Consider the following 14,437-nt stretch of genomic DNA (forward strand, 5'->3'; position numbering starts at 1 on the left):
AAGAGGCATTTGAGTTAAGGGCAGACTACCAAATGGGACCGGGGGAAGGGGGCAGAATCTGCCCTTCACCTGGGAAGGAAGATGAGAGGGGAGCAGGTGGTTAACCAACAATGACAGCATTACTGGTGTTCGCCCTGGTACCCAGTTTGCACCAGATGTATGTATGAACATCATGGACCTGGAGCCTGATTCTACACTGGTCCAGCTCTGTGAAGCTGCAGAAGTAGGACACGCACGTGTGCATTGACCCCAGAGAAGAAAATCCAGGTTTAGTTTGATGGAGCATAAAGAGCACTTAAAAACAAGGTCGGTGTGCTGTGAGGAGCTGCACTGCTTTTGGCATCTTTCCCTGGGGTCTGAGCAACAGCTGGGATACAGATCCTCCTCCGCAGGCACTGCAGGACCACACGCTCCAGCCTGGGAGGCCGGGAGCACACATACAGTGCGGGGAGCTGCAAATCAGCCTTGAGAAGAAGCAGTCCTACAGCCCCGTCACGCAGCAGAGACCAAATTGGGATGCTGCCCAAAGACCTGTGGGCCCTTGTCACCTGCATGGAGCATGCTGGAAACTAAGGGACAGAAGGGAAAACTGGGCTTTCACGGTACTGGCCCTGCTGAGACTTGAGCTGCAATCCCTTCCACCCTGTTCAAACGCATGTGCTCTCCACCTTGGCTACATGAGACCTCCCTGGCTCTCAGCAGAGGGACAGCAGGCCACCTGCAGCAACAGAGCCTGGTGCTGCCAACTCTCCTTTGAGCGCTCCTGAGGCAGAGAAGGTGGTGGAGCACAGAGCATAGAGATCTTCTGAGAAAGCGACATTGTGCCTTCAGAGCAAGGTGTCACCAGGGAATTCAGGAGGTGGTCAGGAAAGCAGGAACTTATGGGAAAGTCCCCTCCCTGAGTGATGATCCACAAAGACTGGAGTTCTCTGTATTGCACTTCTGCTGAGCCTCCCCTCACCTTCCTGCCAACAGCCTCTTCCAGGAGGCCAACGTTTCACCCAGGATCTGCCAAGCCCTTCTGGACAGGGATGCAGTGGTGAAGCCGTCAGACTGTGATTCAGGAGCCTCGGCTGGACACTGGCACTGCTGTGTAAGCCCAGCCTTCGTGCAGGGGGTCTTACCGATTAATGGCCACCACGGTCGCTCCCAGCTGGTCCTGAACGAGGACTGACACGGACACCATGAAGCCACTCTCATGAAAGCCCGGGGGCAGGAAAGCGCTGTGCTCGGCACGGCTGCCCTTGTACACGCAAAACTCGTGGTAGTGCCCGGCCCTGCGGCGGGATGCCAGGAGGATGTACACCAACGGGCCCTCTGCGTCCTCCGTGTCTCGCCAGCCTGCAAAACAAACCCAAACAGGGGGTCTGATGGGGGCAAGGGCACGGGGGGGACTGCAGCCACCATCCCAAAGCCCAGCCCATCCGTCAGAGCTGGCACTGCCTGGCAGTGCCCCTTCCCTCCCCTGGTGTGTCCCAACCTGCTCAGCCCTTCAGCATTCACTGCTGCCCCCAGCAAGGGGTCACCCTGCTCTGGCCAAGGGACAGGTTGTCCCCACCATTAGAGGACAGCTTAAAGACTCCACCAGGCTGGAGGGATGTCTTCAGGGCCTGCATGTAAAGCTCTGAGCCTCTTTGAATTTTTCTGATGTTTAGTGGTTTCTGCCTAGGTGTTTGAGTCCTGTAATGTTTAAAGGGCTTTGTGAAGAGTTCACGAGCAAAATAAAAACGGGAATAACTTGGGCTGGGAAGAGCATTGACCCAAGGCCACAGCTTCTGTACAAGCCCTGCAAAGCCTGACATTAGACAGAGGCTCAGTGCAGACCTCAGGCAGTTCAACACCTCGGCAACAACTGAATCTAGGATAAAACCTGCACAAAGGTTTCCTTGGAGCTCCCAGGAATTATGGGGAGTCTTGTTGAAGCCGGGCAGTTGGGAAATTCACTACGCATTTGCCAGTGAGCACCAGTGAAGGTGCTGGCTCTGCCAGGGTTCACTGCACTGGACATTGACCAGTGGGTCTGTATCCTGTGTGTTTCACTTCAGCTTTAAAACAGCCACTAAAAGCTAAAATTCCCACCACTCCAAAGAAGTATCAATTTCATAATTATTCTGGGTAGCTCAGAACATACCAAGGTTGCAACCATATCATGCTGAATACACTTCTGCTTCTACCCCAGCTTAAGCTGGGCTTTGCTGATCAGCCCTCCCCCCCAGAACCAGCAGAATTCATCATCTCCTCTGCAGCGTGGCTTCCCAGCATTTGTGCACAGACAGCATTAATCTCTAACACTAATCATTTGGGGAAATATGGTTTTCAAAGGCACTTATTCCTTGGCCCAAGGCTACAGGACGTCAGCCAGGCCACTTTTCCAAAGCTAGACTCGTTGTTGCTGTCTCTGCAGCTGGTTGAGAAGGTAACTGCCTACGGGAACATCCAGCCCACATGGCAGACAAGGCCCCAGTGCTTTGTCTTTTGACTCTTCCCACATATGTGTGACTCAGTTTTGGGCACCTATCTTATTTTTTCCTGCACTGAAATACCAGTTTCTTCTGCAAGTACTGTCCTGGCCTGGATACCACTATTCAACTACATGAATTAGGATTTTAAAAAGTGCCTGCCCGCTACCATGAGTTTTAGAGCTCCATAATTTGGGCACACAAAGCTGCTCGTGGTCCAAGTTTTGGGGATCAGAAATGGAGAGACCCACTTCTCAACACAGCCCTGGCCAACAGTGCCCCGGGGTAGGAGCTTGGGGTAAAGAAAGCACCTGTGGGAAGAAGGGCAGCTGGCAAGTCACTGGTCATAAGAAACCTTGAGGAGCAGAGAGGGCTGGGACGTGCCCAACACTGCTGTCCGTACGCTCTCACCTGCACACTCAAAGTGCACCTTTGCCATCAGTGCCCTGAGGGGTCCTTTGGGAGACAGCCGGCAGGATCCTCCAACGGGCGGCTGGTTTGGGAGCAGATCGATGGATGCAAATCCTTCCTCCCCTGTTGTGAGGTCTGTGATGTGAAGGGTAAAAGTATACCCCTCCCCATCCTTCAGTGCCCCTTGCCTCAAGACCAGGTTCATTCCCGTGTTGCCAGTGGAGGTAGTTGTTTTGTCCAGGATGAGAGACTTGTTTTTAAAGCTGTGTGCTGCCCATCTCTTTAGAGATGAAAAGGGGAAAGACAGGAGAGGTTTTGTTTAAATCTCAAGTTATGTCCTCAAAATGTTTTCAGATTGAGTCTCTTATAAAAAGTAACAGATTTCTAGTGGGACCATCTGCCAAATTTGCAGTTGATAATTCAGCTCTAGTCTTGTGTGCTACAGCAACAAGAACTGGAACCTTTCCAAAATGTCTGGTGGGAATATTTCCACTGTGAGATCTACTTTAGTCTCTGGGATTACATCACCCTCCGACAGAGTATTTCATAATACAGAATACAAAACACAGGAAATAAATTAAGTACTGGTGGAGTCTCCATGGGATACCATGTTTTATATGCTTCAAGCTGAACGTGTCCTGGATGGTTACTGTTAATAGCACAAACGTACAATTGTGACAACAAGAGGAACAGTGAGATAGCCAGCCAGAAAGTGCCATGCAAGTACATGCTGGGCTTGCTGGGAGCAATACAGACTAGCTCTCGCAACAGGACTTCCACTTCTGAGACCTGCTTAAGTCAACAGGTTGCAGAGATGCTGTGCAGCGGAATCTGTAACTAGAGGAGGGCATGAGGGACTTGGGGGATCAGAAGAGACTGAACAACCTCTGCTTGAGCCACCAGAATAATGGACAAAATGCCAATCAGCAGGAGGAAAACACTTTAGGAGGGCATGAGGGACTTGGGGGATCAGAAGAGACTGAACAACCTCTGCTTGAGCCACCAGAATAATGGACAAAATGCCAATCAGCGGGAAGAAAACACTTTACAGACCTCTTCTAGGAAAAAAGTGGCTTTTGTGTGAAAAGAGCTGGTCACTCCTGGGTTTGGCTTGAAAATGACGCAGCAAGGACTTGCCCTTGGATAGGTCGAGACACTGATGATGGACTGACAGGCCACGTGTCCCACAGCCTGCAGGCACGACCCAGGGCAAAGGAAAGCTCTGGACATCTCACAAGGGGTCCAGTGGTTACAGGACACGGGAAGCCTACTTCACAGGCTCTCCTAGCCTCCTCCATGCTGCCGAGACACGGCACGGCACACAGGAGCCCCATGTCACACCAGGCAAACTCCATGCAGGGCTTGTTTTAAACTTTTGACTCTGCAAGCCAGTCCTGCAGCCAGTTCCAGGGGCTGTGAAGAGACCAGCATCAGCCAGTCTTCTTCATGCCCTCATCCAGACCCAGCCTGCCACTGCATTTATGGTTTTCCCTCCTTGTCTCTATGGCAGTTTAGGTCCAGGACTTTATTCCTCACACAGCTTCCTGGCCTGTCCTCTTTGACTTTACCCTTCTCCTTGAAGCCCACCAAAGGTGAAGCAAAGACCAGCATTGCTAATGACTTTACCCCAAGCTTGGAGTCGTTGTGACAGTTCTGGCAGGTCCCCTCCAGGTAGATGTAGGAGCTCTTGCTAACTTCATAGACAGACTGAGCCTTGCAGGAAACGCACTCCAGGGACACGATTGGGACTCCCCCCCTCTTGATGAATACCTGGGAAAGCAAGACGCTCCATCAGAAAGATCTAAGACAAGCATACAGACATCTAACAGGTAAGCAGACATCCCAGCACCTGGTTCCGTGAGGAGGAATCTCTCTGCACCAGCCCAGTCTGTGCTAAGGAAACAGCAGGAAGGGATTTCCAAAGGTTTTCAGGTCAGACTTAAACTACATCACTTTCTTTACACTGGCCAGGGCAAGTTCTTCTGTCAGTGATTTTCAAGAGCCACGCAATGCCAAGCTGGGCCAATCTAGGTAATTCTGGATTTACTTTATTTACACTTTTTAACAACATACATCACTTTCAAAATGTCCTTCTGGTACCCTGTGCTGAATTCCCAGCAAGTCCTGCTTGTGCTGTCAGGTGGAGATGATGCTAACTGAAGCACTTTGATGAACCAACCATCTTGGGACAGCTTTAGCCCTACAAAAATGGGATCCATATTAGTTTGGAAAAGAGGAGCAGTCTAACTGGGAGGAGGAAAGCCTCCATTAGAGCACAGATCAAACATCTGGTGAGCACCTGCCCGGGGAAGCAAGTGCAGCTCTCCTTTGTTTTCTGTGGGCCAAACTCTTGGTCCTGCCTTTGTAGCTGTGGAGCACCTGACACAGTGGGGTCACAGCAGATCTGCCATGGGCACAGCAGTGTGGGGCTACAGGTCCCTGTCCTTGACTTGGAAGGTTGCTAAATGGGAAGCGTTTACAGGCCAGAGTAACAGAGGGCTCAGGGCGAGCGAGGGAGCATGGGTTTACTGAGGATGTGCTGCCCTGTGCAAAGCCAGAGCATGGTCCCGCTGTCTCCCCCATCCCTGCTCTGGTCTACAGAGCTTGGACTAGAACCACATGCCACATTTCAGGACCTGACCCTTGGGCTCTCAAGTGCACTGTCTGTGCAGAACCATCATAATTTCTGACACTACTTATGTCCCTGAGAGACAGGAATGATGACAAAAATAGCCAGAAAACACAGCTCCCACTGTGCATCAAACATATTTTGCTCTGCAGCCTGGAAGAATCACCTATCCCAGAGAGCGGCACGTTGTTCCAGGCTTTCAGCTCAGATCTAAGCTGCACATCTCCAGATGTCTACCACACCTCCCCAGCAAACCACTCAGAGAGAGGAGAGCTTTAGAAGCATCGGTGGCTCAGACACAACAGTTATTGAGCTCTGACCCCTGTACTTTGTCTGAATTCCTTTAATCCCCTAGGAAACGGGGTTGTCCAGCATTCGACAGAGCCCTCTGCTCTGGCATAATGAATATTCTGAATTCAAAGAAAGACAGTAATGAAGACATTGTTTAATATGGCAGACTTTTAAAAGAGGATAAATATTCCTCAGCACTAAGCCGGAGCGCATTGAAGCTTCATTCATTCCTACAGTATTTGCAAATTTCCTGCGACACTGGAATCATTGTTTTGCGCTCATGCATGGAAACCAGATAGTACGGAATGTCCTTGAAAGACTATCAATTTAATTTTTTTTTCTTTTTATCCTCCAGCTTTGGTTTAAAACCCAGGCAGTAAGAGTTTCCACTTTCAGGCTAACTATATCTCTAATTGCCAAATGCACCACGATGAATGTTTCTGACATAAACCATAACTGCTGTCGGACTGCAGTTGCATTCAGCGTTAGGCTTAATTTGACATAAACAACATGCACTTAAAAAAATCCTCCCTTAAAAAAATCAGGAGAGAAGAGAGGAACAGGAAGAAGGAGACAGTAAAATTAACTACCAGCTTTCAGGAAGCTCTCTCTGGGCAAACATCAGCCTGATGCTGTGACACGTAAAGAGCCCAGGACTGCCCACAATGTTGGAATAGGTACTGACCACGGGCTCCTTTGCTGTCCTCCTACAGCAGATCTGAGGTCGCAGACTCTCAGTCCCAGGAACAGCAGCCAGTACTGTCCAGGGCTGGGTCACTAACACAGCCTCTGCACAAAGAGGGACTCATGCAAGGTCTAAAGGAAGGAAGAAACTAAAAGGACTTGGCAGGACAAGCAAAATGTGCCGCCCAAGGCAGCATAAGATGAATAGATCACAGAAATACCAGTGTTTGTTCCTGCCAATGACCCAGACAGGATCATTTATGAAGCCCCAGCGATGCCCTAAAGTCTGCTTCCCATTTTACTGTGCTGGCTGGCGCAGGTAGATAGCGGTACTTCCACACCCCCAGCTGAACTGGCACTGGCTCTCGAATGGGGCCAGGGCAAGCAGCCCGGCAAGTCACCCATGGCTGGGCATGGTCCTGAGCCAGCAGTGCTCTCCTCTAGAAAATTCCTTAGAAAAAGGGCTGCGCACTTCCAGCTTGGCTGTGTCCAGCAACAGGCACACAAGGACAGAAAACAACAGTTGTCTGTGGTACGTACGGTTTGATTTGTTGCCTCGGGAGTCATACCCTCCTTCCTGATGGTGAGGTCGAACGTATACTCCACATCTGCTTCTAATACAGCTTTGGAAATTGTGACAATTCCTTCCTTGGCACTGAAATTCAGAGAGCACCCTGCAGCCGAGCTCTGCTTGCAAGGAGAAAAGAACTTTCAAACCCTCCTTGGTACGGGTGCACATCGGGTTAGTCCACAGCCAAAACATTCAGATCCACACAAAGTCCCTGTTACAGATCTTACTGTGCAATGCCACCGCTGGGGTGGGAGAAACGGGGTGGTGTGTGGACAATAAAACACACTATCTTAGCCTTTAGGTTAGTAAGCAGCACTAGGAATACTCCTGTATTTCATCTGAGCTTCAAATTCTTATTTTATAGCAATTAATTATTCATTAAACAGCTTACAAGCATTGTCAAACAACACAAAGTGCTCACATTAAACTCAAAAGTCTAATCCACACACACTCCACATCTTTCTGTTTTGAGGTAAAGATAGAAAACAATGAATTTTTACAAGCAAAAGAATCCCGCATTCAATCAAAAAATGCTCCTGAGGTGGATCTCCCATAAGAATTTCAAGGGCAGTTCTCCCTTGACCTTCTATCACTGTAGGGTCAGACTTTTCACTGTGTGAGGACAGTGACCTGCTTGTGACCATAGTGACCACCATTTGTGGTCGCTTGAATCCTCGGAAGTCTAACTTTGGCCCCTGCTGGAATGAGAGACATTCAACTGTTAACAGGAGAGGGACCAGAGCCCTCAGCCCCCTGGGCTGCAACCAGCAGCTCTGTAACGCCTTCAGGTTATGGACGAAGCTGCACTGAAACTGCAAACCAAGTACAAGGGAAGCAGCAATGCGAATGCCTCAGCTTCCAGTGCCAACACTTCTGCCCTGCCCAGGGACACTGCGCAGCCCTGGACTGCAGCAGGCTGCACTGCACATCACTTCTCTTCTTGTAGCATCACCCTAAGCCAGGAATTGGGAAATGTTTGCAACCCTCCTTCCAGAGCGGCTTTGTTAAAGATGCTCACAAAAGCTCCCCTCAACACCATTTCAACCCAGACACATTTGTAGTGGAGCTGATGTGCAGTTGGAGCTCCCAAATGATCACCTTCTCTGGCTGTGCAAAACTGCTCTTACCTTGGAGGAGAATGTACAAGACCAGTCGTATAACAGTGGAGTCTGTTCACCATCATCCAAGTTCGGGTCATAGGATTTCTCCCCATCCAAGATTAAGTCCTGAGTGTTGGACCATACACGGTATGATCCCCCATCAATGATTGGGACCAGCTTACTTGGTATCACAGTTACATTGGCAAAGATGCTTTTGGACAGTGGGGTATCTCCAAAGGAGACAATAAACATGAAGCAATAATTCCCAACTTCCAGGGCAAGTTTCGGTATAACTAGCTGGGGCCTGTTCACATCAACGTTCGGCAGACGGATCCTGCTGGAGTCATCCAAGTTCATGCAGCTGGGTGCTCGGTAGATCTCCCATAAGTGCTCCGTCTGGTACTTGATGCATCCTCGGAGGTCAATCTGTGCCTCTAGGTAGTTCCTCTGGGACCGCTTCATGACTACTTGAGGGGGCAAGGCTAACTCCACCTCTGGCTCCTCACACTCCAGAACTTTGACAGTGACAGTGAGATGGGCTATGAAGAAGCTGATGAGATTGGTGGCATTCACCTCCACCAGGTAATCCCCGGGGCTCAGGTAAGAATAGTTGGCCACTGCAACCCTGGTCATTTGAGTGGAAGAGCCATCCCCAAAGGTCCACAGGAACTCAACACTCCTGCTGCTGGGCACCACTGCTGCTTCAAATAGTGCTGTTCTGTTGACAAAGGCATTGGAGGCAGTGAGGGAGACTTGGACTATTGGGTCTTGGACCTGGATGGTTCTGGTGATATTGACACCTCCCAAGTCATTGAAGGCATTGAGGTGAATCTCGAGCAGCCCTGCAGCTTCTGGAGTGTAGGAAACACTCTCTCCTGCCACAGTGACCACAGATCGACCTTGCTCTTTCCACAGGGAGAATTGCCAGGAGAATGACACACGGGTGCCACTTCCCACCTGGGCACTGAAGCTCTTCTCTGTGCCCGTGGGTATACCTTCCTCACAGCAGTTCAGGAGCCTGACATCGTGGATGGCCTCCAGGACAGAGATGAGCACCTGGGCATGTGCAATGCTGATTTGGTTCTGCACTGTCACAGTCACCAAATAATCACCGCTCTTGGTGAACTCATGTGTGTACTTGGACCCGTTGAGGACCACAGAGTAGTCCCCACTTATGCTCACCAAGTAGCTCACAGAGGTACCCGACAACATCCTGATCACGAAGGTGACCTGTTCGCCTGGCTCCACCACCTTCTTGCTGGCAAGAACTTCCAGTCCTTGAATCCTGTCCAGCACTGAGGTTTTCCTGCTATCATTGGATGCATTCAGATAGACTGTATAAAACCCTGCTGTGGGGAACATGACTGCCACAGACTGGCCAGTCAACGTGCCATTTGGCACCTCCCAAAGCCACTTCACTTCAGTCCCTTTCTGCAGCTCCCCCTCAAAGACCACCGTGGAGCCTGATGAGACATACCTACAGTCCAGTTCTGCAGTCCCTATACTCAGCCCCTCTATGACCTCCTCTACAAAGATATGAATTGTTGCATTGGTTGAATCCAGCTTGTTTTCTGCTCCAATTACAATCTCTACTACTCCAGGGCTTTGGAAGGAGTGTATAATAAAGGGTTCAGAGGTAACAAGAGAGAAACCATCCTCTAGGTACCAAACATACGTGATGCCAGTGCCACTGGTTATGGTGGTACTTATGTTAACAGAGGCATTAATAGCAACTGGGTTGGGGAAGGCATAAGGCTTTAAAAGACCAATACTTTCAATGAACTCCAGTGTCCTGTTAGCAGTCGCACATCCCAGCATATTAGTCGCTTTCAGATAGACAGTGTAGTTTCCAGCTTCTAGGATGCTCAAGGAGAAGGTTTTCCCAGTGGAGGTCTGCACAGCATTGCTGTCCTTTTGGGCTACCCAGCTGTAAGAGATGTTTGTTCCTTCTCTCACCACTGCCTGCAAATGGAGTGTTTTGTTAGTAGGGAAATAGACATCTTCCACCAGGTCACTGCTAGCCACCTGCAGGCCTTCAATCTGCTCCAGGACGTAGACGTAGATGCTGTCCTGCAACGAGCTGATCTTGTTCTCTGCTGTCACAATGACATTGAATGTGCCCACAGACCGGAAAGTGTAGGAAATTGTGGAGGAGCCTTGGATAGGAGTGCACCGGTCACAGAGGATCCAGGAGTAGCGGATGGCACTGCCAGCTACAAGCGTGGCTACAAAACTCACTGAACCATTTAATGGCACCACTGTCCTGCTGGCATTGATGGTCAGCCCATGGAGCCGACGTTTCACTGTGACATCAATGACGGTCTCATTAAAGCTCACATCATTCTGGCCCATCACACTAATAGTGTAATGGCCCGTGTTGTTGTAGGAGTGGGTAGCGATTTGGCCAGGCTGAGTAGTGCCATCTCCAAAGTCCCAACAGTAACTCACTTTGGTTCCATTCATGCTGGCAGAGAACAGGTAGATCTGGTTCAGCTCCAAAACACTTGTCCCGTTATATTCAATCTTTGCTACACCAACTGGTTCCTGGACTTCCACAAATGCTGTGTCATTGTTGAAAGAGACATTGTTGGAGACAGTCACCGTGACGAGGAAGACACCTGTGTTCTTGTAGGTGTAGGTCACTTCAGTCCCACTTGATCTAGTGGACTCATTGTTCCCGAAATCCCAGCGGTAGCGGTATTGGTAGAGAGGCACAGCACTGACCTGGAAGGTGCTCTCTTCACCAAGCCTCACAAACTGCTTGGAAGGGAGAAGGGTGACATTGACTATCTCTGGCTCCACACAGACACTGGTGAAATAGTGAGCCTTGTTAAACCTGCTTGAGAGAGTCAGGGAGAGGGGGAACGTCCCACTTCGGGTGAAGTTGTGCATTACCACAGGGTCTCCGCTGATTGTGACATTGGATGAGCCGTCTCCAAAAGTCCAATCGAAGATGTATTCACCAGGATTCCCCGTCACATACGCAGTAAGCTGCACATCCGGGTGCTCAAGGATGCAAGAAGTAGGCTCTATTTTGAGTACTTCCAGGACAAATATCCGAACAGGCACAGTTTGGGAGACAGAGTTCACAGGATTCACAGCTGTCACGTTCACGGTGCAGTTGGTGTCCTTCATGTACACATGTTCTATTACTGGCACCTGACTCCTCAGCACTGTCCCGTCCCCCATATCAAATATCCAGGTGATACTGTCCCCCGTCTGCACTGAAGCATTAAGGGTCACAGATGCTCCCAGCTCTGCTGCCTCATCTGCAGAAACACGGAGCCCAGTTATCTCTTCAAACACCTGGTAGCACTCAACTGTCTCCACACTGCTTATGGTATTGTTCGCTGTCACGGTGATGTTGTATACCCCTCTTCTGGGGTAGCTGTACGTCACTGTAGACTGGCTTTCTGTGAACAGTGAGGACCCGTCCCCAAAGTCCCAGGTGTACACAACCCCATAAGGAGACGGCAATGGATTGGCTCTGAAGGTGACTGGACGGCTCACAACTAAAACATCCTCCTCTACTTCCATCTTCACGTCAATCAGATAACTGTGGATGTGAACTGGGGTCAAGTGGGTGAGGTTCTCAAACTGGTTTGACACGACAACCACCAGGGCATATTCGCCTGCACAGAAAGACAGCAGAAAAAGACCAGTTGTGAGGACATGCTTATGCAACAGCTTAACAGTGCTGCAGCAGTGTGGGGACCGTGACAGGGGACTGCAAGGAGATACTCTCCTCCTGCAGCATGCGCACGCTGGGCTTCCCTCCTCCAGTCCAAGACAAGCAGGAATTACAACCAGGCCACGCATGTGAGGACCAAACACCAAGTAAGAAGCCAGTCCGACAGATACAGAGAAAAGATTTTCTTTCTGTTTGCTCACAAAACAGACCACCTTCCTGCTGCCCACAGAAGTGCTCCCTACCCCTCCCATTAGCACCTTCCTCCCTGCCACTCATCTATCTGCTGAGACTGATGAAAAAGGCGACTGTGTGGTGGACCCACTTCTTACAGCGTGGACAAACTTCTAAGAACAGAGTTACACAGGATGTCAATGGCTGGAGACTTCCAGTCACTCTGTCTGTCCGCTCGGGAACGAGGTAATGACTTTCAAGCCCTTTTTTTATTGGAAGGTGCCTTGTAACCCCCATGCAACAGAAATGCCTGAGCCCCTTCTTCCCCAAAGAACCGTCCTGAGCATACCTGGGTCTTGATAGACGTGTGAAACATTGTGCTCAATTACAACCTCATGGACACTGGGATCAGGAACAAGGAAAGACTTGTTGTAGGGAGGTTTGAACAGGTATGTCTCCTGGACACCATCTCCAAAATCCCACCTGGAGAAACATGCAAACCACGTTACACTGCACAACAGGAGAATCATGGAAATCCCAGAGGAACTCTAGCCTGGCCTAGGGCTGTCTTTCAGGCTCAGGACTGGGGTTTCCAGAAAAAACATAGGATGCATATTGCCAAGTATCAAAGCAGTAGCTGTGCCCAATGCTGTAGAATTGTCGCTGTGAGAGGAGTAGAGCACTGGTAAGAAGAGGAGGAACCCAATATTAAAGTGACATTGCAGTCCTTTAAAAGAAAAGTATATCAGCCTGAACTATAGATCCCAGCTAGTGTGACTGAACCACACTTGCAGGGATTTCAAATTAACTTGACAGCAGCTGAGAAATGGGCCATTTGACATCAGCTGGCCCTCAAAAGAGAAAGAGCGCAGGCAAGACTGGTAAGCTATGCACAGTAAGATCCTAAGTTTGGGCAACTTGCAAAGGACTCACAGGAACATAGCATCCACAGCTGAATCAACCTGAACTCTTGCTGTAAGCTCCACGGTGCTGTTCTGAGGGAGGACCGGCAGGACACCCAAAACAGTCAGGTTCTTCATCTTATTCATCATCTCCACCGTGACATTGTAATTGACTGTAAAGTTACTGACGTGGTTGGAGGCAGTGAGCTGGGAAGGACAGTGGGACAAAGAATGCATTTGGGATCACCTTGCCATGTTGCCCTCTCCTGAGAGTGGGGCTTCACTGTACTGAAGAGTTCCCCCCAGGCAGGCAAGCAGGTTAGGTCAGAGCAGAGTAGCCTCTGGGACCTGGAGGCAGGGGCAACAGCCTGAGTGGGAAGCAGCATAGACTGGAAGGCCACCTACCTGGCAAAGCCACCTGTTGCTGGAACCACCACATCTCCACCACTAAAGTCAGTCCAAGGATGGACTGGTTCTACAGCAAGAGGACAAGGAGCACATCTTCTCATCCTGAGACTCCCCTGGCTCTGAACTTGCCAGTTACCCTTTTGCCTGCTCCAAGGTGCCCTGCACACTGTCTCCAGCTGCTGAGCCCAGGCACTTGCTGCCACCAAGGTGGCAACAGCCACCCAGTTTCCTTAGGACAGTAGCAAATGAGGGGCTTCAAGCACAGAGAGTAGGGATGGGAGACACTCGTAAGACCAAGCATGCCAAGTGCAGCTCCAGCATCCTGGATGAAGTGGGCACAGAGAAGGAGAGCAAAGGTGCACAGAGGAGGGAAAGGGAGAATCGACAGGCAAGAGACTGAAGAGACATGACAGAAGTATAGCAGGATCCTCAAGATTATCTAGGCACGTAACACTGACATGGCACCTAATGACAAAGCATCTTGCCACCTTGTGACCTGCAGAAGAGCTGAGCTGCTGACAGAAGGGGTCCTTCAAACCCAGTTGAATAGAGACCTCCCACCCCAACAGATCAAAGAAGTTTCTATCCAGGCTTCTGTGGATCTGTTACACTGAACCCAGCAGACTCCAGACTAATGCCACCTTGTCAACTCTGTAAGTAAAAGCAATCCAGGCCTGTCAGCACAGTGCTTCACCCAGCAAATTAGTGCTACTTGGCGTAGTGCTGCACCAAGCAAATTACTGCTAGCGTGCCCTCGGAGCAAGGGCTGGTGTCTCTTCAGGAAGCGAGCAGTTACCCCGCAAACGGATAAAGCAGCCTGGAGCCAGGCCAGGACTCTGCATAGCAGTACAGGGCATGATACAGAAAGATGTTCTGGCCAGAGTCCACAACAGATACCTCCCTCTGACCAGACTCCCTGCTCTATCCTTCTTCTGGGGTCATTACAAAATCCAGTGTTCCGGCCTGTACCAGTAGAAAGAGAACAGGACAGAGACCAGAAGAGCTTGTGGTAGAAGCTCTGTCCTGCCTGTGAAAGTCTTACGTTTGCATTCTGCCTCTGCCTGGTTCTGAATCCACATTTCCTGCCTGCCAAAGCAGTGGCCGGCTCCCCGCAGTGGGG

The 14,437-nt window shown here is 50.2% G+C and overlaps 1 protein-coding gene across 1 annotated transcript in view; it reads right to left on the minus strand.

Annotated features, from left to right (window-relative positions):
• PKD1 (polycystic kidney disease 1 (autosomal dominant)) overlaps nucleotides 1-14,437 on the minus strand; it is a 55,854-nt gene that overhangs the window by 25,272 nt on the left and 16,145 nt on the right. Inside the window, exons 13-19 of the mRNA XM_009895009.1 lie at nucleotides 12,941-13,116; nucleotides 12,357-12,490; nucleotides 8,173-11,777; nucleotides 7,015-7,161; nucleotides 4,497-4,640; nucleotides 2,871-3,150; nucleotides 1,125-1,341 (exon numbers count right to left, since the gene is read on the minus strand). Coding sequence (XP_009893311.1) covers nucleotides 1,125-1,341; nucleotides 2,871-3,150; nucleotides 4,497-4,640; nucleotides 7,015-7,161; nucleotides 8,173-11,777; nucleotides 12,357-12,490; nucleotides 12,941-13,116 — 4,703 coding nt within the window. The remainder of the gene's footprint in view (nucleotides 1-1,124; nucleotides 1,342-2,870; nucleotides 3,151-4,496; nucleotides 4,641-7,014; nucleotides 7,162-8,172; nucleotides 11,778-12,356; nucleotides 12,491-12,940; nucleotides 13,117-14,437) is intronic.

The sequence above is a fragment of the Charadrius vociferus genome, unplaced genomic scaffold, assembly GCF_000708025.1.
Source record: "Charadrius vociferus isolate BGI_N301 unplaced genomic scaffold, ASM70802v2 scaffold600, whole genome shotgun sequence".
NCBI lineage: Eukaryota > Metazoa > Chordata > Aves > Charadriiformes > Charadriidae > Charadrius > Charadrius vociferus.